The following is a 22214-nucleotide window of genomic DNA, read 5'->3' as shown; positions in this document are numbered from 1 at the left end:
CTTTCAAAGATGTTTAGATGTAGAGCTTAGTGATATGGTTTAGTGGAGGACTTCTTAGTGTTAGGTCAGAGGTTGGACTAAGTCTCTTCCAACCTAGATGATTCTGTGATTCTGTTTACAACCACCAGAGTTAACTTTATTTGCCATACACATACTCTGCTCCTAGCAGGTTCAAACTGTCACTCCAAGATCTGGAGAGCTGTACACACTGTTCTTCATGCTACAACAACCTTTAAGTGCTGGCTCAATTTCTGACTTCTACTGAAGCCCAAAATAGTCTTTTATATAAATATCTATTATATATACACATATATAAAATATATGTGTGCGTGCAACCAGGAGTTCATCACATTTTAATAAAACAACCTAGAATGTGATGCAAAAAAGCGATGCAAAATTGCAACCTAAGCATGAAACCGTGGCTGGAATCCACCTTCTGGCAGCAGAGAAGCGATGCCCCTTGACAAGCAGATGTTATGCAGAAGTTGCCAGCCTCAAAATAATTCACTGTTCAGCTCTGGCAGGGAGATCAGGTATTGTGATAACAAAGATACAACATAAAAGACCATGACAATCAAAACTGAAACCCAATCTGAGTCAGCAGCATTAAATTATACTCCGTAAAAAAAAAAAAAAAAAAAAAAAAAAAAGACAGCTCGGTTCCAGGACCCATTGCAGCGTAAAAGTCAGGTATGTAAGACTCAGGTGGAGCTTAGGTTTGGTCACACTGAGGACAGAAATAACTGAACACACAGGTATTTCTCAATCAGCACTAACTTATCTCCCTTCCCTGAACAGACGTGAGCTACTAAACAATGTACCTGACTGTCTCCTTTATGGATGAGTTATTGAAGGTGCCCTCCTCATGGCATAGGTGCAGGCGCAGTGCACTAAGCAGTAAGCAGATTTACTGAACACCACACTGCAAGCCACCAGCACCTCTCTGCAGACCTGGCAGCTCTCAAACCACCCACAGAAAATGGGAACAGGGTTCACAAGCTGCAAAAGGCTTTTGCCTTGCTGGACCAAAGAGGCAAAAGAGGCTTCTGTCATCTATCAACATGAACCTAGTGGGAGCAAAGACAAATTCAACATCAAATGTCTAGCTTCTGTTTTGAAACAGGTTAGATACAGAACAAAACTACAAAAGAAGTAACAAAGAAAGCAACCTCAGATGTTTTTTCCTTCTGAAGCCACTTTCTTTAGTGTACGCGTGTATGTGTATATATATATATATGTATGTATATACACAAATATATTTGAAGGTTCTGCTTTATGGTCAGCATTTCTCATACTATAAAGTTTGTGCCCTTACGCTGCTAAACATTTTTGAGTGTGTAATAACTAGAAGGTTAAAGCCAGATTAATCCTATAAACACATTCCTAGACTGCAGCTTTTCAATGATCCCCTACTAATCCATGCAAGTTTTCCAGTGGAGCTGCAGGAATCTCTGAAAAAGCCGTGCTCTCAGTCAGTGCTCAGAACAGCCAAGCCTCGTATGGAGCAGGGCTGAAGGCTGCAAGGTTTCTCCTCTGTGCACAGAATCGAAACTGAGACAAGCTGCTGCCAGTGAAGCACCACCCTCCCATCCTTATTTCACAACTGGGCTCAGAGCAAGAAGGAGAACACATTAAAAACATTAGCTGCTGACTTCTCTGAGTACTGGAAGTTCACCAGGACTTATCTTAGTGCACAGACATGCTAGTGCAAAGCCACTGCACACACTTTAGCAACCAGCTTCTTCATACTGGTCTTAAACATGTGGATTTACCAGAAGAATAAGCTGTTCTTGTATTAGGTTGATTTACTAGTGATGCCAGGTATTACCTTTACATTCAGAAGGAACAGGAAATTCAGACTGGTTCACAAGAAAAAGCTGTAAAGCGATGAGAAAAGACAACAGCCATAAGCCAAGCTTCAACTATAAGTCTTAAGATCTTGGTGGTCTTCTCCCACAGCATGTACAATCCTTTTCTATGTTTTCTACCTTTTTCATACCTTTAATTATCACATGGTTTTAGCTTCAGCATTATCTGAGATAAGCTGTACACAACTAGAAATTTTCTTGTATAAAAAGATTAAACAACAGAAATAAAGTCTCTTAGATGTTGTCTGTAGCCAAAATAATCACATTTCTCATTTGTGCACATATCAACTCTGCTCAGTCCTACGGTCCTCAGAACATTTACTTTCTCCAAAACCATACAGGGACTTCAAATAAATTTTCAATTCGTATCATGGCAAGTTATTCTGTCGTGATGCATGTGGGTTGTTTTTAATAAACTATGAACTTTTCTTTTTTAGGGGTAGATCAGTGAGTCTGGGAAAAGAAGAGCAGGAGGGGTGGCAGCAGAGACGGAACTAAGAGATTATACAGACTGATAGCCAGTACGACTTTTCCTTCTTCCAATGATATAAGATATAAAGACAAGAATAATAAGGAAGCAAAGTGCTATGCCCACCACGATGGGAATAAGAAAGTTCAGGTCAGAATCAGCAAGGCATTCTTCAGCTGCAGAAAGAACAAAAAAACAAACGAACCAAAAAAAAAGAAAAAAAGAAAAGAAAAGCAAAGGAGAACAAATTAGTGAAGGAAACCAAGCATTAGAATCCAAGTACAGCAAGGGACAAGCAGATGCTTACATTTTTTAATACATATTACTGTATTATGTAAATAATACATTTGAAGTAACATCACCATTAAGTAAAAAATTGATAAAGATGTATTTCTTTAAACATATATACTATGCACATTGCTTTGTAAAATAGATAAAATACTCCTGATTTGTACATTAGCTTTCATCTTGCTTTAGTGCACCGTCCCCTCAGATATACTAGAAACATGAAGACAGGACTGTAGCCTGAGCATGCGCTAGCTAATTACACCTGGCTAATTACAGCTGAGTTAACAGCAATAAAGCAACATAAAGCAGACTGGTATACTGCTGTCTTGTCCAAGCGATTTCCCAAACCCTCAGATCACCAACACTGCTCCAGGCTTTAGACGTGAAGAGATAACAGAGGAGCCAGGGAAGTAACTGAAAGTAGAAACTTACTGGAGACTTCAAAAGGCAGCCAAGGTGCTGAAAGCACTGAGCGGAAAATACTGAGGGACGCTCTTTTTGGGTGGGTAACTTTATTTATTTTCAATTCAAGTACAAGAAAAGGGTTACCATTATCAGCTGAGAATTAGGCAGACCTTACTGAAATCAACAGAAGAGAGGAGACAGCTGTGACACTGCAGTGCTTCTCAACACACCAGGTGGAAAGTATGCGACCAACTCCTCACACAAACACTCATGCAAGTATCAGCAAACACAGCTGGGATCCTGTTCCAAACGCAGCCTGGAGCACACGCAGAAGCAGAGCTTAGCATTCTTCACCCATTTCAAGAGAGGGCTGGGCTCCACTCATGTGGTGCCAAGAAATGGGATGTTCAGTGAGATTCAGCATCAGCATCCTGCTTCATCACTGTGACGGTGCTCGGCTTTGGGGCTCTTAAAGCATCTCCTTAGAAATTTCCTTTTTGCTTAAGTTTATTTTAGAATGTATTCAAGTTTTAGAGCAGAATATGCATCATGCACACACTCAATGCTTTATCAAAAGTTATCAGCTATTGTCTTAAGTGGATATTTAAACCATTTGAGTGTCAATCAGCCTTAGTTATGGGAAGTTTACTTTCTTGATTTAGCTCACTCACAGTCCAGCACAGTGAAATTTTTGGATACCAAGACTTTTAGCCTTGGTATAAAAAGTTAGCTTCCCTTTTAAATTCCAATCATGAGATGCAACTAATAGCCCAAAACTTTGTAATGTTTCTATTGGTATAGGCTATGCAATAGAGAACACCATAGCGTTTATTATTTTTACTTTTTAAAAGGAAGCATTCATCAGCTGCAAAAACTTTTCAAGGACTACTACCACAGCATCTTTAAGCTAAAAGACAGAAATCTTAAAGCACAGTTTTCATATTTAGTAATCTGTATATAAGGCACAGTCAATACTAATTAAAACAAACTGCAGTGCATGATAGATTATATACATTAACATTCAACATCCACAAGCACACACATTAAATGCTGTTTCCACAGATCAGAACAAAACTGTTTGTCTTATAATGCCACTGCATGTCTTCACAATTCTGAAATTTGAAGTGTAGTATTTGAGAAGAACTGAAATTAATTCATCAGTTGATTGAGAACTAGAACACAATCTCTGCGCGTCGTAAAATTCAAACATAAACCATGACAATAAATTCCACATCAGTTCTTAGCCAGGTGCTAGTTTTAACCTATAATTTGTCTGACTGTGCAAGCAAGCTGCTGTTCTGAGTCTTTAGAGTTCAGTTTTATTAATTTGCTTCAAAAAGTTAAACTTTCCCATTTTAAAATTGCTCATATCCAGCATTACGGTGTTTCTTGTGGCCAAAAAAGTAAGCCATAAGTACTAGGACAACTAATCCTCCCAGAGCTGCTCCTACTGCTATGGGTACAATGAAGTTGTCCACCTCTGGGCTGCAGTCTTCAGCTAAATAGAAAAAGGGCAAGTTTGAAAAAGAAATGCATTTCAACAGAAATATTTAATACTATAAGCACCCTCTAATTATTTAGAACAGTTAACCTTTCCCCATCAGGGCATTAAGACAGTCATCCAGAAAACCTTGTCCTCCTCTTCCCTCCCCAAAATACGGTAGCAATAGTCTCCCTTCCCAAACATCACACTAACAGATTCATAATTCCATGATACATGTTGTTGAAAAGCAGCTATCTGTGTATTACTATATAAAGAATTATCAGTATTGTATACCCTTTGTACACCCAGGCTTCCAGTGACCAGTTACCAACTGCAAGTCTCCAGGATAGAGAGCAATACTGGAGATATAATTACAGTCAAGATAAGAAAACTTTTTATAGGACAACAGTAATTGCTGCTTGTTTCAAGATTTGTCAAACTCAGCCAGACTGACATGTACTGACAAGGTGATGGCAGTTTGATGCCTGCAGTCTCATCATAGTTTAAGTTTACTTTGGTTTACAGCTTCAGGAACAGAAACTGCTAAGCTCTTTAACGAGATCCTATTAAAATATTTGTTCACATTAAAATGCTTCAGCTGACCTCAGCTTACATTTCAGAAGGTACTAACATTATTTTGTCTTTAGGTAGCAGATGTGAAGATAGCTTTAATGTAATGATAGCATATGCAATGCAGGCTAGAATCAAGAAGAAAGGGTGTGTGATTAGATTGTACTTTTTCCTCCCATCATATCACCATGGAGTTCACAACACAGGCCAGCAAGAGGTATAGTAAAGAGAAGACTAGTGTCTCTCTTAATGCAGAAAAAGCCAAAGTGCTTAGTAGTACTGTTATCAGAAGAACTGTCAGCACAGAGAGGACCAACATAGCTTCTGCCTTAGAGGATGAAGCTGCTAACCAGCTCCCTGAAGAGTCCCTAATGCTTTCCCACTCTTGCTAAATGCTGGGACTTACTTCATTTTCCAAGACAAGTTAAACAAACACACAAACAAACAAAAATGAACTACTCACAACTGTACACTAGTTTAAGATGGCTAGCAAAAATGAAATTGTAATGGCATCTTATCTGGAAGGAGCAACAATTGCCAAAAGAGTTTACAAGTAAATTTCTAATGATGAATGGGACACAGTATCTCAATTAGTTCTCAAGCTGTCTTCTGCTAGAGGATTGTACCCAAGCACACTGCAGAATGTGCTACAAAACAAAGCGTTAAGACACAAGCAACTGAGGACTCTTTGAGAAGCACCTTCACAAGTTACATAACAGAATCTCAGATGTAGACTGATTAAGTTGGCCTTACTCCTTTATTTTATTTTCTTTAAAAAAAGGTAATACAAGATGTCTGTTTTCAAATCGGTTAAAAAATATGAACAAGTTTCCTTAATAAACAGAACAATCTTTATTATTTAGAGCACATGTTGAGCAGGGTTGACAATTCCCTATGGATCAATACATACAGGAAAACTAGTGGTTTTATAACAACAGGCAGTCAGGTGAAACTTAGATGTTTTTTGAACCAGTTATCTGCACATCGGTCTAGGAGCATTTTAATCTCTCAGCCAGTATAGTTGCAAACAAAGATCAAGCTCCAGGTTTTTGCAAAGGTGCATTTAGTTTTGTTGGATTTTAGGAGCAGTTTGCACTGATCTTCTATTTTGTCACTTGGAAATCGTGCGGAGATCAAAAATGCACATGATCAGATGAATACAGTGCGGTGACTACTCCGTAACAGAAATGCACGTATAACTGGTGACACTGAACTTCAGTCAGGAAAATGCTAAAAATCTATAGGAACTTCCGCATTTAATGATATATTAATATGACTAAGTTATTAGATCCACTATTTGATTTTGTTTTTAATTAAAATGTAAAGTCTTGAAGCCTGTTTTGAGATTAAACTGATAGTATTTCCCCACTTTCATTGAAATGATGCAGTAACTGATGCAAAATTCAAGCTGCATACTACAAGCTATAGTAAGCTTTATCCACCCATTTTTGCTTCCTTATCTAGTGTCAAGGCAAAACTGTTTTCATCAGTCTTTTTCTGAAAGTGTATTTCATAATCTGTACACAAACATGCCACAGACATCTCTACAAGCCTAGAAAACACTAATAAAACACTAAACCAGCTTTGATGCAAGCTGAACTCATTCTAAAGAGGAGACGTTATGCTCATTAAATGACTAGTTTAGGCAGCTCATGTTATGACACATGCAAAAAGGTCACACATTTTAGAAAAATAGTTTTTTTTCCATGCAGTAAAAAATGCAGCACAAGGAGGCCAGAAAAAAAAAAGTGCAGCAAAGGTTAGACTTGACAGAGCTGCAGCTTAAGAACAGTCCATTTGCACTGCATTTTTTTAAGCTAGTTAGCCTTTCCACAAAGCAAGGAAAAATAGGTGTAATTGGTCTATCTCAAACTTGTTTAGCTTTTGCATTCTTAACGGTAATAAATGGTACACAGCAAACAATCAAACACAAAGTACATTAAACACTGAGGATGTCAATGGCAGACAGCTGTTATGTGGATTTTGATTAGCAGAGAACCATTCAAGATGAAGATTTAAAGACAGCTCAAGTTGCAGCAACAGATACTGGCTCATTAAATTAAAGCATCTTTAAACAATGGTAATTCAAAGCAACAAGACAGACCAGTTCTGTGCAAGGTATGATATAAAGTTAAGTGCACTTTAAAGTTCTGGAATATTTAGACCAGTTATTCCCTTTAAACTGATTCCAGGAAAAAAAAAAAAAAGCCTGCATGATTTTAGCAGAAATCTGCCTCAGTTGAATTATTTCAGGGGATTGGCAAGGTATATAACTGATGAAGAATTGATGAAGAATTCAGTGCCTAACAGAATATTTTTTTATTTTTGGAACGCATTTGGAAACTGCACTGAAATCTTCCAACACATCAACCACCTGGCAAGCATACGTTACCCGCATTGTTTGTATAGCCAGGGTATGGGAATGGTTCCTGAAACCACCAAGGCAGGAGTAAACTACTCAAACTCCATCAAAGCTAAGTAAGTTACTGCTGCCACTTCAAAACACCACTTAATTACCAGCCTGAAGTTCAACTCTATGAAAAACAAAGTTATTACTGGGCATCATACAATCCGTAAGTACTATGTGAGTCAACATAGTGACTAATGCTGTCAACTTAACTGACAATTATGACAAGTAAGGAACACAGAAGGGAGAAGCAAGTACATATCCTATGCAATCCTGGGAATTGCCCAATGCACATCAGTTTAGAAGGTGTTCTAGTTTCAGGCTACAATTTGTAAAAAGTGGAAATGAATCCTAAACACTTCAGTGGTTTTTCTTCCAAAATAAAATACTCAGCCTAGCAATGTATCCAATAGTGGTATCTGAACATCTTCAGAACAGCTATGAAACCCGCGTCGTCTTCTCCAAAGCAGGAAAACTAAAAACGTAGTTCTGCTTCATCTGGGATAAGCATTCTCCCTTTGTTTCCCAACTCCAATTAGCCGTGTCTAGCACTTAGTCCTAAGGTTTGGGGCTTTTTTGGACTTGCACTTGCTTCATTTAGAGTGAAATCAGAACAGTGATTACATGTAGATTCACAAAGTTTGATATCCAGCATAGCTTTTTCTTCTGCCAATTATATAAGCAATCACTATAATGACAATCAAGCCAGCAAGTGCAGCACCAACTACAATTGGGATTAGAATGGTGTCATCATCCAGCGAGCACTCCTGGGCTGTAGATGAGAGAAAGGTTGCAACAAGGAATAAATAAAGAATAAATACTTGCAACAAGGAATAAATACTTGCCAAGTGTGGTATAAAAATCTATTTTCCTTAATATGAAGATGCTCAAAATCAAGTATTATTATATATATATTATATCTTTATACTAAGAGAGAAAGAACTGTAGAGGTCACATGGGTATTACTAGCATATATTAATCCTTATAATCATTTGGAACATTTGATAAGCTAACAAACTAAAGGAACTGTCCTGCTGTACAAGTTTTCATGTACACAAGGTTTGTACTAGAAAATGGATCAGCCATTCTTCTACTGCTAAGACAAAACCAGGCTTACCTATTTCATGCTTAAGGCAAGTCTGGTACATTTACTGATTAAGAATAAAGTAACACCTGGATTTGGTGTTGAAAACCTATGTAGAATAGAGACGTTACAGTGAGATGAAATTGCTAGCTAGAAGGAAGAAGCAGCAGCCAGCTGCAACTGGAACTACAACGTAAAATGGAACTAACTCTATACAGCGTATTACAGTAAATACTGTTTACCCTGTTTATATCTAGGCAGGTTACTTACCTCTCACTAAGGGGAAAAATAGTTCAAAAAATCTGCACCCAGTCTATTTACCTACACATTAATCTACAAGTATTATCACGAAGCACAGTCTGAATACCAGGCTACGCTAAAGGTTAAGAATTAGGTCATTTAAGCCATTCCAGTTTTCCCCAGACAATCAGGATAGTGCAGCAAACAATCATTTTGGATTGTTTCTTTGGTCTTGGATACTCAAGACTGTTTCCAAAAGTAGGTCTGTCAGTTCATTTTTCCACAACATTCCTATTCCTTAGACCCACAGGTCTAAAGAAAAGAAAAGCCTAATGGTGTTAAGAATGTCTTCCACTGAAGTTTTATCTCATGTTCTTATATATTTAAGCTACAAAAAGCTGTATGTATGTCAAGAAGATGTTGGAGAACTTCTAACCTACTGTGCAAGGCAATGCTAAGTCCCTCTTCAGCATCTCTATATCCAGGGAGAACCAACATAACTAGCAGACTGTTTTATTTCTTCAAATAATGAGAACAAAGCTGAGAGTCTTCATTGAACTGGAATGTCAGTCTCAGAAGTTCAATTCATTCCATGTATATAAAAAAAACAAACCAGTGGGACAAGAGCTTCAAAAGCAAAGTACTTATGTCCAGCTCTAGTACTTTTTAGCAAGTAGGAATTTTGCAAGCATTGCAAGAGTTATTGCAAAAAAAAACAATCAAATAAAAAGAAAGAACTTTTACCTATTGCAAACTTGTTTTCCTTCACGAGGAATGGTTGAACCCATAGATTAAAAGTGTGTACTTGAAGATCTTCATTAATCTCGAGAGTTTGCTCTTTTCGACACATGTAGGAATTACCAAGGAAAGCATCCCACTTGCTGAAGTTGTTGTTATCTGCATTTAAAATGACTAAACAAAGGGGAAGAAAAAAACAAAGGGAATTTGCACGCACACTTTAAATACAAGAAAGATGCTAACTCATTCATAAGACTAAGGAGCTGAATCTAGATGGACCAAGAAAGACAAAGAGCTTTATAGCGGACACGACAGTTATCTCATACCTCAAAAAAATATTTTACTGAGAACTGTGATACAGAAGCCCACCTGATTTATATTTATCAAAAAGAGGCTTCATGAGCAGAAGCCTAGGAAAAAACAAACCTACACTGTTGTTTAGAGCAACTTTTGTAGCCATTTGTGGTTGATACTTGGTTCATACCCACTTAAAAGATTTAAAAGCAGGAAGTAACAGTAAGCACCAGTAGCATTTATTTCAGAACGAAATGATAAATATAGACATAGAATTAAAGCTTACACTTGCTTTAAAGCAGGTATTATTTCTTACCAGAACCATTCAGGTGGTTGAGTAGTGTAACATTCACCTCTTTCAGATAAAATTTTCGTACACTTGCACTTGCATTCTGTTTAACAAGCAAGAACCAAATGTCAGTGTGCCAATCTGCATTTTTAATTTTAATAACACATGCTTTCCAAAGCCTATCACATTTACCAGTCTTACATTTCCCACAATTTTATCCCAGTTATCCATTTGTCTTGAGGCAGTAAGCTGCCACTTCCACTTCCTATATGGGAGCAGCCTACCACCAGCAAGTTACAAGTGTTTTCTTTTTTAAACCAAAAATGCTCATCATGCAATTCTGTTAAAAGTTAAATCTTAGTTAAAAAATAAAAGAAGTTACTTACAACAATGAATGTGAAATCAATTAATGTGCTGTTTCCATCGTTCAATTTCAGAGTAGCTGATGTGTTCCCACATGTCCCGTCTGTACTAGTTGTTTTCGGATTGATGTTGATCAGAAGAGGCTGAAATACATACCATGTCAAATGAGCTCAGTTAATATCAGGAATTTATTATTTCAGTCAACAGCAGTCTCAAGCTAGAAGAACTTGTCATGAAGGAGAGGACAACATGAAGTCCTAGTCTGGCTACTACCTAACCAAGGCTGTTTGAGTTACACGTACATGCTGGTAATACAAACAACTTGCCCTGTGGTATCTCATCCTGACTTGAGAGAGAGAGAAAAAAAAAAAAAAAAAAAGGTCAGGGCGTTTCTTTTGTGCACCTAAAACAACAGCTTAGCTTTGGCTCCCTCTGGGGGAAAAGACAGCATCTGCAGGGCCCTAGAAGCCAAGAAAGTTACAGGCCTTTAATGACGTTAGAGGTGGTTCCAGTAACCAGTTAAGTTTAATGCAGGTAAGATTTTGAAGCTAATTACATATCATGCCTCAGAACTATCTTGATGCCAGAGAGGTGTCATGTACACTGAGAAACAGTTTGGACAACCTTTCTACTCTTCTTCATGAGGTTCAACAAGGCCAAGTACATCAACAAGGCCAAGTACAAGGTGATGCACCGGGGTCAGGGCAATCTCAAACACCAGTACAGACTGGCTGGCAAAGGTCAGCCCCACAAAGAAGGATGTGGGGGTACTGATGGATGGAAAATGCAAAATGAGCCAGCAACATGCACTTGCAGAAGCCAACTGTACCCTGGGCTGCATAAAAAGTGGGGCCAGCAGGTTGAAGGAGGTGTTTCTGCCCCTCTATTCCATTCCCCTAAGATCCCACCTGGAGCACTGTGTTCAGCTCAAGCCCCAGCACAAGGCAGATGTGGACCTATGATAGCGGGTCCAGAGGAGGGCCAAGAAAATGAATAGAAGACCGGAGCACCTCTCCTACAAAGAGGGGCTGAGAGAGCTGGGGTTGCTCAGCCTGGAGAAGACTCCAAGGAGATCTTACTGTGGTGTTCCAATACTTAATGGAAGCCTACAAGAAAGATGGTATAAACTCTTTACCAGGAAATGTAGTAATAGAACAAGGGGTAATGTTTTTTAACTTAAAAGAGGGCAAGTTCAGATTAGATATAGGGAAGTAATTCTTCACTATGAAGGTAGTGAGACACTGGAACAGGTTGTCCAGAGAAGCTGTGGATGCCCCATCCCTGGAAGTGCTCAAGGCCAGGTTGGATGCAGCTTTGAGCAATCTGGACTAGTGGAAAGTGTCCCTGCCCATGGCAGATGGGTAGAAACTATATAGTTGCTAAAGTCCCTTCCAAACCAAACTCTTCTATGATTCTAAAATATGAGAGGCACCTTGTCTTGGGAAACATTCAGCTGCAGCCCCACAGTAGCCAGAAGACAAGTTTTATTTCCAGATTTAAGAGAATAGTTTCCTGTGACTGGATTCTCAACAGGTTTGGGAGCGGTGGTTGGAGCAGGTGATGAAGTGGTGGTGGATGTGGTAGTTACATTGGCAGCAGTAGGCACAACAGTAGGTGCAGCAGTGGGTGTATCAGCATGACATCTAGTCTCTGAAAAGAAAATTTAACACAAATTTCAGCACTGAAATGGTGGTTAAAATCTCATGACCCAGAGGTCAGTTCGATACAAATACCAATTTCTCTGATGAAATCTAAGCCCACTGGGAATCTGCTAATCCCCAAGTCAAGAGTTTAAAACTCAGCCCTATGGCACAGGATGACAAGCAATTAACTGCTACAATGTATTCTAAGAAATTTTATTAATGCCCACAGTTTTAAATCCATGTACCACAAACGATACTACTTCTGATATACCGAACTGAAACACGTCCACAAAGATAATTACTCTTGGTGGTTATAAAAATTGATTCACACTTGCTTCAAACTAAGTAAACAACCCTATTGAGCTGTAGGTAGCAGGATAATGTGCTAGTCTATTCTGACTAGTTGAGCTATGAGACTACAAGCTACAGCAGGCTCTGTATTATTTAAAAGCAGAGAATCTACCACTGAAAACAAAAGGCAGTGAGTTAAAAACCTTGAAGCTCCAATGATCTAGTGAACAACAATAGTTCTGTAGTGTTTAATACCCCGATTACTGAAATACACTTTATTAGTCTGTTGCTTTGGCATGAAAACAATCTACCTTACAATATACATGTATAGCTAAATCTGCTATATTAATTTATTTTTCCAGGCACAAGGAAAGGCATAAAGGATATTTATACATTAGTGAATATAGCACATCTTAGAACTGTTGGATTATTATTTTTTTTGTATTACAGGACTTTGGTCCCTGCACTAAAATGCAATACAAAAATGCTCACTCACAATTTGAAAAGCTCACCTGTTTTACCAATTGTGCCATTCTGAACAAAAGGCTGCACAGTAATATTCCAGAAAAACTGCGTTACATTTTCTGCTTCAAAAGAGGTAGTATGATGACACACGAAGACGTTATTTAGTTGAATTGGATGCATAGAATCCTTTACAACAACTGTAACCAGTCCTACAAACAAGCACAAATATTTTAATACCTTGTTTACAACAAGAACATTTATAGGCAGTGTCACATTATCTATAATTCCATAGTATTAAAATTAAAAGAGAACTAACGGGAGTTATGTGTAACAATCCTAACCTCTCTTGAATGTTTTACCCACATGTCCTGACCCAAGCTGCTACGTACTGCTGAGAAGTAACCAAGCTTCCAGAACTAGAGAAGTCATTAGAAAGGAGAACTCTTTTACCTATTTATTTTTTTTTTTTCAAGAAAAAAATCCTATTATTAGTAGGCATTAGTAGAAAGAAAGCCCAACACTGCATTGTTTCACTAGGTGGAAGGTGAAATAGTGCACAAACAAGTAAGTCTTCCATATACTTGTTATATACTAGCAGCACACCAATCAAGGCTGTTCAAATGGTTAACATTCCCTTTCCTTTCTGTTTAAAGGCACTACTAGATTTAGTTAAGCTAAATAGTCAGCATTCTTATCCAGCATGCAAGTACTCTAAGCAACAGTTGGGCAGCACACAGCATCAAAGTCACTAGATACACTCTTAAAATTTTGACAAAGCCTAGCAAGGTCAGGTAGGTGAGATATGACCTGAGACTGTTTTGTAAGCAAGATTCCACACTGGATACTACCTTTTCTTTTAGCATCAGGAAATACAGCAGCATCACTGGTGTTGTACGTAAACACGATAAAGTCAGCCTGGTAAGTTTCATTAGTTTCTGTAAAGTTAACACTCCAAGAGTGACCACCTCCAAACTGAACTGCCAGAAGTGCAGCTTGTGTGTCATTGCCACAGACACTTCCATCGTGTGTCACTGTAGATGGCAAATCCAAACTTGCATTTTTCTAGAAGAAAAAAAGTTTCAAATGTTTTCAGATAACAATTCTTCCCCGTGATGTTATTACAAACGTCCTGGGAATAGGCTAAAATAATCTTGTGCAATGTTCTTTTTCACAATTTTGTACAATAACCTATGTGAGTTGGGTATCAGGGAGGAGCCACATCAGATTTGAGTACAAAAGTACAAATCTCACTAGGATGAAAACCTCAGCTATGGTGAGCATTTACTGTTTGTGTTAAGAACACTGCTACATTGATAAACAAACCCCACCAAGTCTGACCACTATGCCTTCTACATAAATGCAATAGAGCACTTGTCAGTTATTTGTATTATTAACTGAGAGCTTATGCATGTTTAGGAGTATTCTTAACTGACTTCATCAAGAAAATCAACAAACTAAATATAAGAGAGTATAAGTAAGTTTTATCCAAGGCAAAATGCATTTCTCAATGAAAGTTAGCTTCAGATACTTACATAATCACTACTGTTTGTTTCATATTTTATCAAGAATTTCATCATCCATTGTGCATACAAGCACGTAACGTTAGAGGCATCCTTTACATCTACTTCCACTGCATAGGATTGGAGAAACCCTGTAAAATAGGATTATTAGCTACTAAGACAGATTTTACTTCATTTTCTAGAAGCACTTAGGAGAATGATTCATTATAAAGTAGTAGGGTAAATTATTTCAGGACTGGATTAAATTTGCGAGACAATCAGAGTCACTGAATTTTTGACAGATGTAAAAAACTAGGAAGCCCACCATGACATAATCAAGGCTAGACAGAAATTGAGAGGATGTTTTATAGTCTACTTACCTGACGAAAACTAATAGTCTAAATCAGCACACGCTTTCTGGTAACTGAAACTGCATAAATTGAATTGCACAAACACCACATTTGAAACAAAGTAGTGCTTGTAGACCAACCTCCAAACTATTTTACATGTTTCATCAATGCTACAACCCAAGTTGACCTCTAAGAGAAGACACTGGCGTGCCTTCATTGTGTTTCCACAATTTCTGGCTCAAGGGACATGGAAGTTAAATTCCATTTAAGATCTAAGAGAACTTTTTATAGTTGCTGGATTTTTAACCCAGGCTGACTCCCAACAGGGGGATTTCCCCATAGTCAGTTTTCATTTGCTTTTGTCTGCAATTTCTAGTCTGCCACAGAACAGATAGATCAGAAGGATCAAAGAATCAATCCTGACTAACCTCAGGTTCATGTTTATCAGGCAAACTTCCTTAAACATACAGTAACTATGACCACGCAGTTCTCTTCAACAGCCATCTGAGTTTCTTCATCCTCTAACACACAACAATAGTTCACAACTAGCTTCATGTTGTACCTCGATATTAGAGGATTTCCTCCCAGCCCCATACAGGTTCTCTCCTCTAGCAGCAATACCAAGTTCAGTACACAAGCCAGTTGGCTGTGACAACACTAAATTGCAGGCTTCCATTGTTGATGCTGTCTGAAATTCAAAACTCTACATACACTGACAAGCTTAAACTGGCACACCGGTAAAAGTATCCAAGGCAGAGCTTGGAGAAAAGTCCACTCTGAAGCACAGGAAATTGTGCTCGATACCACACCAGTGATTTATTAGTGTTATCACCTTCACATAGCTATTGTGTTGTAAGAATGTTTCGGACTAAGAACAAGGCAGTAAATTAGGGTTTGGACGTGGTTTATTTTGAACTTGAAGCAATAAACATCAAAGAGTTTTAGCTTCGATGGTGGCAGCAAATACACTACCCAACCTGACGAAGCATAATACCTGTTAAGATCATTTACCTATCACGTCAAGTAACCGAGGCCATACTCTATTTGTCAAGAGTAGGCACATAAATGTGCACCCTGCTCTCATTACACAAATTGTTGTTGTCCCTCTGTTATCTACATTTTCCTGGAAGAAAATTCACCAACCACTGTAAATCAGCTCATTAAATGACTTATTCGAGAAGGAAATCTTAATGGCTCAGGAATGGTCTGTCCCTACACACCCAAAGACGAGCTGGTGCTGAAGAAGACCGGCTTGGCTGAACAGAGTTATGGCTTGAGCTTAGGAGAAAAAAGAGGGTTTATAAAAAGAGGGTATATAATCTTTGGAAAAGAGGGCAGGCCACTCAGGAGGACTAGAAGGATGTCGCAAGGCTGTGCAGGGACAAAATTAGAAAGGCCAAAGCTTACCTGGAGCTCAATCTGGTTACTGCCATTAAGGATAACAAAAAATGTTTTTATAAATGTATCAGCACAAAAAGGAGGACTAAGGAGAATCTCCATCCTTTACTGGATGTGGGGGGAAACTTAGTGACGAGAGATGAGGAAAAGGCTGAGGTGCTTAACGCCTTCTTTGCCTGTCTTTAGCGGCAATACCGGTTGTTCTCTGGATACCCAGTACCGTGAGCTGGTGGAAGGGGATGGGGAGCAGGATGTGGCCCTCACTAACCAGGAGGAAATGGTTGGCAACCTGCTACTGCACTTGGATGTGCGCAGGTTGATGGGGCCGGATGGGATCCACCCGAGGGTACTGCGAGAACTGGCAGAGGAGCTGGCCAAGCTGCTTTCCATCATTTATCAGCAGCCCTGGCTATCGGGGGAGCTCCCAGTTGACTGGCGGCTAGCAAACGTGACGCCCATCTACAAGAAGGGCCGGAAGGTTGACCCGGGGAACTATAGGCCTGTTAGTTTGACCTCAGTGCCAGGGAAGCTCATGGAGCAGATTATCTTGAGTGTCATCACGTGGCACTTGCAGGGCAAGCGGGTGATCAGGACCAGTCAGCATGGGTTTATGAAAGGCAGGTCCTGCTTGATGAACCTGATCTCCTTCTGTGACAAAGTGACATGCTGGGTGGATGAGGGAAAGGCTGTGGATATGGTCTACCTGGACTTCAGTAAGGCTTTTGACACCGTTTCCCAAAGAATTCTCCTCAAGAAACTGGCTGCTCTTGACTTGGACTGGCGTACGCTTCGTTGGGTTAGAAACTGGCTGGGTAGCCGGGCCCAAAGAGTCGTGGTGAATGGAGTCAAATCCAGTTGGAGGCCAGTCACTAGTGGCATCCCCCAGGGCTCAGTACTGGGGCCAGTCCTCTTTAATATCTTTATCGATAATCTGGATGAGGGCATTGAGTGCACCCTCAGTAAGTTTGCAGATGACACCAAGTTAAGTGCGTGTGTCGATCTGCTCGAGGGTAGGAAGGCTCTGCAGGAGGATCTGGATAGGCTGCACCAATGGGCTGAGGTCAACTGCATGAAGTTCAACAAGGCCAAGTGCTGGGTCCTGCACCTGGGGCACAACAACCCCAAGCAGCACTACAGGCGGGGAGATGAGTGGTTGGAAAGCTGCCAGGCAGAGAAGGACCTGGGAGTATTGGTTGATAGCCAGCTGAATATGAGCTGGCAGTGTGCTCAGGTGGCCAAGAAGGCCAACAGCATCCTGGTTTGTATCAGAAGCAGTGTGGCCAGCAGGGCTAGGGAAGTGATTGTCCCCCTGTACTCGGTTCTGGTGAGGCTGCACCTCGAGTACTGTGTTCAGTTTTGGGCCCCTCACGGGGGGGCCCAAGGACATGGAGGTGCTCAAGAGAGCACAGAGAAGGGCAACAAAGCTGGTGAGGGGCCTGGAGAACAAGTCTTACGAGGAGCAGCTGAGGGAGCTTGGGTTGTTCAGCCTAGAGAAAAGGAGGATCAGGGGTGACCTTATTGCTCTCTATAGGTACCTTAGATGAGGCTGTAGCAAGGTGGGGGTTGGTCTATTCTCCCACGTGCCTGATGACAGGACAAGGGAGAATGGGCTAAAGTTGCGCCAGGGGAGTTTTAGGTTGGATGTTAGGAAGAACTTCTTTACCGAAGGGGTTGTTAGGCATTGGAACGGGCTGCCCAGGGAAGCGGTGGGGTCACTGTCCCTGGAGGTCTTTCAAAGATGTTTAGATGTAGAGCTTAGTGATATGGTTTAGTGGAGGACTTCTTAGTGTTAGGCCAGAGGTTGGACTAGGTGATCTTGGAAGTCTCTTCCAACCTAGATGATTCTGTGATTCAATAAGCTGAAAGAGCCATAAAAAGCCACTTGTTGCTAATAGTCACACTTTATTTTTTTTCTGACCTACTAATATGGGCTCTACCATTCTAACAGAAGCAACCTTCCTATTCATGTTACCCTCCTCAGTCATTGACAGGAAATTAAAACCCACAACCAAAATTTGGGTTCTGTTGCACAGCGAGCTTGCTTCCTCCTGCCCTCACTGCATGCATGTTTTGATCAGAAAAGTATTGGTTAGCAATGACTGATCAGCCTTCAACAGCACTCAGTGTGTGGTCTCAAAAGCATGTCCTCCCTCCCTTAAAAGCTGAAAGGGTACACCAGAACTTCGGGCTACTGCCTCCAGCAACACAGCCCGTAGTAGCTCACCTGAACCCTCTACCATCAGGGAAAGTTGGTATCACTGTGATTGCTTGGTGTAACAGCTTCAGCACAAGGGAAGGGCAGCATTGGCAACTGGAAGCATGAGCATTGCTGGGAGAGCAGGAAATGTTGCTTGCTGAATCTGGAGTGAGATCTAAGAACATGTAGAAGCTAGAGCTTCAACACTGCAGAATTATACAATGCTCTCACAACAATTACAGACTATGTCAGAAGGACAAAGCACCATTCTGGCATTAAAAATGAAGCAGAAGATGTTTTGTATCACACAATTTCTCTGTTTGTCTATTTTAATCTATTATTCCTTCAGACAATCAATTTGAACAAATACAATTTTGACAGAACAGGAACTATTACTCTCTCAGGATATTTTTCAAGTTTCTGGAAGTTTCTACTTAAAAACACTAAAGATAAATGACACCTAAATATTCATAAACTACCCTATTCCCCATCTCCTGCCAAAACCAGCAGTACTAGGTAGATGTAAAAACTGCCAGGTACAAACAGGAGGAGGAGACAACTCAAAGAAAGCAACTCCTTTCTGTGCAGACCTTTGAAGTTTGTTGCTCACGGATGGCTGCCTGGAAACGCCAGAAACTAAAACAGTTGGACTTTTATTCCTGAAAATCCTTAGGGCTACCATTCATTCCACTTTCCTGCAATAATCTGCTGTATGCGGCATTTCTGTGTGATCCATTGAAGCCTGTAGATCTTTCTACAGCACTTGAAAGTTGTTCTCCATACAGTATCTGCACAGATGCTCACCCTACTAACTCTAAAACTTTATACTTCGACTTGGGAAGTAACTGAAGGAAAGAAGAATGCAATCCAGTAAATCACAAGATGGTTCTGAATGTTATTTCCATTACCCACAACACTTGCTGTTTCTCAAAATTTTGTAGTATTTACTTTCCTCTGCCACCTAATCACTGAATAAAATTCAGACCTCCACAGCACCCATACTGTACAGACACAGGCAGTGCATCTACTTCCCAGGCAAGGTTTGCACACAGCTCTGTGGTGCAACAAAGAGATAACAGCTTTGCAATTCACTCCCATAGAGCACACACTTGTTACCAAGAAGCAGCTTAGAGTTTCAGCAACACTAAATATAAAACTCTCCCTCTTCGTTTAAGGAGCTATTTGTTACTGTACCTGAGCACCAGCTCTGCGTTACTGCCCATTCTCATTTCAGAAGGAACGTGGGCAAACCTTAAGTTTTTGGAAACAACTGCAAGCCAGCCAGGACAGCCATATATACACACCTATAGGTCACATCACCTGCTGTCTTAAACACCCCTGCTGAGCCATAATGAATGGTATGTGCAGGACATAATTATTTTACCACAACCCCAGAACAGTATAAATCAAAAGGAGCTTGATAATGATGCTTCAGTAATTTGCTTTGTAATGCTGTGATTTTATTTTTAATTTTTTTCCGTGTTATTTTACACAGCACATCTTTTTCACCTTCATAAAAAGGCACACAAGTATAGAATGCTGTAACTGAGGTGTGACATTCTGTTTGCACTATGAGTTAGCGAGTGACAGCAGCAAAGAGACAGCAATACTTACAGAGACTGAAAATATCCTCAGAACAAAGCGGGCCCTAATCAGACGGATTGGGTTAACTAGCACTCACACTGTTTTCTTTACAGAGAAATTAGCTCACAAATAACTTCTCCAAAGGGTGTATTTCTGCATAGGTTTTATTAGATGCAACAGTAAAGAGAAATGGAGAAATCCTACAGTAAGCAACTTCATGGGGTAGACTGGACCAACATAGATAATTCCAACACACACATGCACCTTGCACACCCTGACCTATTTAGTTACATCAACAGCAACTAAAAACAACTGGAAAAATATGTTTTGTCCAGCACAACTTCTTTCCAGATGACAGAAGAAAATACACGAACCCTGCTTTATAAAGTGTATGTTCTACTGTTAAATAACTGATTAGAGGATGCATCAAAAGTCAGGCATGGAAACGTAACTTAACACACTTGGCAAGAAGCACTAGCATAGCAATGGACTACATTAATTGCTAAATTTATAATATGTAATCGGGAAAACAGAGGCAGCAATAGCACAAGAGCTATTCTTCACAAAACCTAAGGATCAAACTGCCTCCTCACGTGCTTTGCTTGCATAACAGTGCTGGAGACGGTAAAGCCCATGATAATAAAAAGGAAGGCTACATTTATTGGGAGACAAACCTGCCTTTTTACAAATTGTTCAGTGTATTCATTTACAGGAATGTATATAGGATATAAAGATGTGATTTATATACATATACACACACTTTGCTGTTTGAATTATAAAGGCACCCACTCAACCAGGAAGCTGTAGTAAGGCCTGCCACTTAACGCAACTGCAGAAAGTTGCTGAAGTTAGCATTTAGGCATAAGACCTTTTAATAGAGTAGGTAGAGCATTAACCAACAAGGGGAAGAAAGCAGGAACTGACAAGGCCACTGCGAGAAGGCCGGCTCCACAAAAGCAGGACAGCTCTGGGTGGCATGCTCCATGCTTCCAGAGTGGCCTGCGAGGGAGATCCCGCCTCAAAAACAAAACAAAACAAATATATATAAACGCACAGCTATAAAAATATAAAACCGCATCAGCGCCACTTGAACGAACCATTTTTTTTTTTTTTTTTTTCTTCCTCGCGAAAAATAAGCAAGCACAACTATTACAACACCCCTTACAAGGGAGCGGCCCGAAGCTGCGTCAGGAGAAGGCTCCTCACCCACGGGGCGGCACCCGGGGACCGCACCCCACCCCTCCCCCCGGTCCCTCCGCAGCCCCTCGGGGGCTCAGGCACCACGGCCGTACCAAGCGCCCCTCCTCCCCCCGCCTCCGTCTCCCCTCAGCCGGGGTCCGGTGAGGGAAGGAGCGCGCGACCGCCCCCGGCCCTCACGCCCGGCCGTTGCTCGCGTCACATGCCTCACCCTCCCCCCCGCTTACCGGAGGCGCCCAGCAGCAGCAGCAGGGGGAGGAGGGGGTGAAGGGCGGCGGGGCCCCGGCACGTCTCCATGTTGCCGGCCTAGGAGCTCTACCGAGGGGCAAGCGAGGGAGGCAGGCACGGCAAGAGCCTCGCCACCGGTCATGTGAGGGGAGGGGCGCGGCTCGGTGCTGTGGTTCGCGGACGGAGAGCCTGCCGCCCGTGAGGCGGGCGGGACTTCCCGCGGCACGATCCCGCTTCTTCCTCATGTAGGGATGTTGAGGGGTTTCTGTCTGTGCTCGCCTTTGTCATGCAGAAGGGAGGGGTGTTTCTGGGCGCATATGAGCCCCTTCCAGACGCGAGGCTGAGGGAAAAGATGTTGTGTGCCCGGCGTCAAAGCCGCGGCCTGCACCTCAGGGGAGGCTGGGCTGCGTGAGGAGGGCTGAGGGAAGGTGCGCCCCCCAGAGCACCCCACCGTACACAGGTGTTCACTGCAAAAAAAATAAAGCTTTAAAACATCTGCCGTGTTAAATAAAGTAATAAAGGGGTGAGGAATGGGCTAAAACAAAATACTGAAGTTGGGTAGCAGGGTAGGCATGGCAAGAGCATCAGACAGGTGAGCGAGGCTTCTCGTCACGAAATGGTGGCCACAGCGCCCTGTGTGGTGCCCCCATTTCCAGCTGTCCTGCCAGGGTGGTGGTAGATCCATCGCCTGCCCCACAGGCAGCAGCCACAGCTTTTGGGGGGTATTCATGTCCCTAATGCTGGAGCACGTTCAGCCCTGGCAAGCTGGTGCGGTGACTGGACAGAAACATTTCCTGTAATTGCCTCCGCTGAGCAGGGTGGGGTTTGGCACTGGCACAGAGAGCTGGGATGCTTTTCTGCTGG

The 22214-nt window shown here is 41.1% G+C and overlaps 1 protein-coding gene across 3 annotated transcripts; it reads right to left on the bottom strand.

The window, feature by feature from the left end:
- Positions 1-2292: 2292 nt before the first annotated feature.
- On the bottom strand, positions 2293-21503 carry LAMP2 (lysosomal associated membrane protein 2). 3 transcript variants are annotated; one of them, XM_082770680.1, is made up of 9 exons: positions 21350-21503; positions 14430-14548; positions 13746-13959; positions 12945-13106; positions 11931-12148; positions 10522-10641; positions 10163-10238; positions 9559-9726; positions 2293-2513 (listed from the first exon to the last, which is right to left on the bottom strand). In XM_082770680.1, exons 1-9 carry the CDS (start codon positions 21417-21419, stop codon positions 2371-2373), a joined length of 1290 nt encoding a protein of 429 aa, XP_082626806.1. In that variant the 5' UTR covers positions 21420-21503; the 3' UTR covers positions 2293-2370. The 3 variants fall into 3 exon arrangements, with proteins under 3 accessions (XP_082626806.1, XP_082626804.1, XP_082626805.1); XM_082770678.1 differs by lacking the exon at positions 2293-2513 and adding an exon at positions 3095-4528; XM_082770679.1 differs by lacking the exon at positions 2293-2513 and adding an exon at positions 5822-8262.
- Between the last annotated feature and the right edge of the window lie 711 nt (positions 21504-22214).

The sequence above is a fragment of the Aythya marila genome (genome assembly GCF_965140915.1).
Source record: "Aythya marila genome assembly, chromosome: 13".
In the NCBI taxonomy this organism is placed as follows: Eukaryota; Metazoa; Chordata; class Aves; order Anseriformes; family Anatidae; genus Aythya; species Aythya marila.
The sequence above is the reverse complement of the archived record's forward strand: the minus strand, read 5'-3'. Positions and strand labels throughout refer to the sequence as shown.

What these genes read in the sequence shown, in the direction of transcription:
- LAMP2 (XM_082770680.1), bottom strand. Translation starts at nt 21,419, where the DNA reads ATGGAGACGTGCCGGGGCCCCGCCGCCCTTCACCCCCTCCTCCCCCTG. An exon ending in AAACAAACAGTAGTGATTAT is followed by an intron (nt 13,960 to 14,429) that starts GTAAGTATCTGA and finishes TTTTTCTTCTAG; the next exon opens with AAAAATGCAAGTTTGGATTT. An exon ending in TGGCACAATTGGTAAAACAG is followed by an intron (nt 12,149 to 12,944) that starts GTGAGCTTTTCA and finishes TTTTCTTTTCAG; the next exon opens with AGACTAGATGTCATGCTGAT.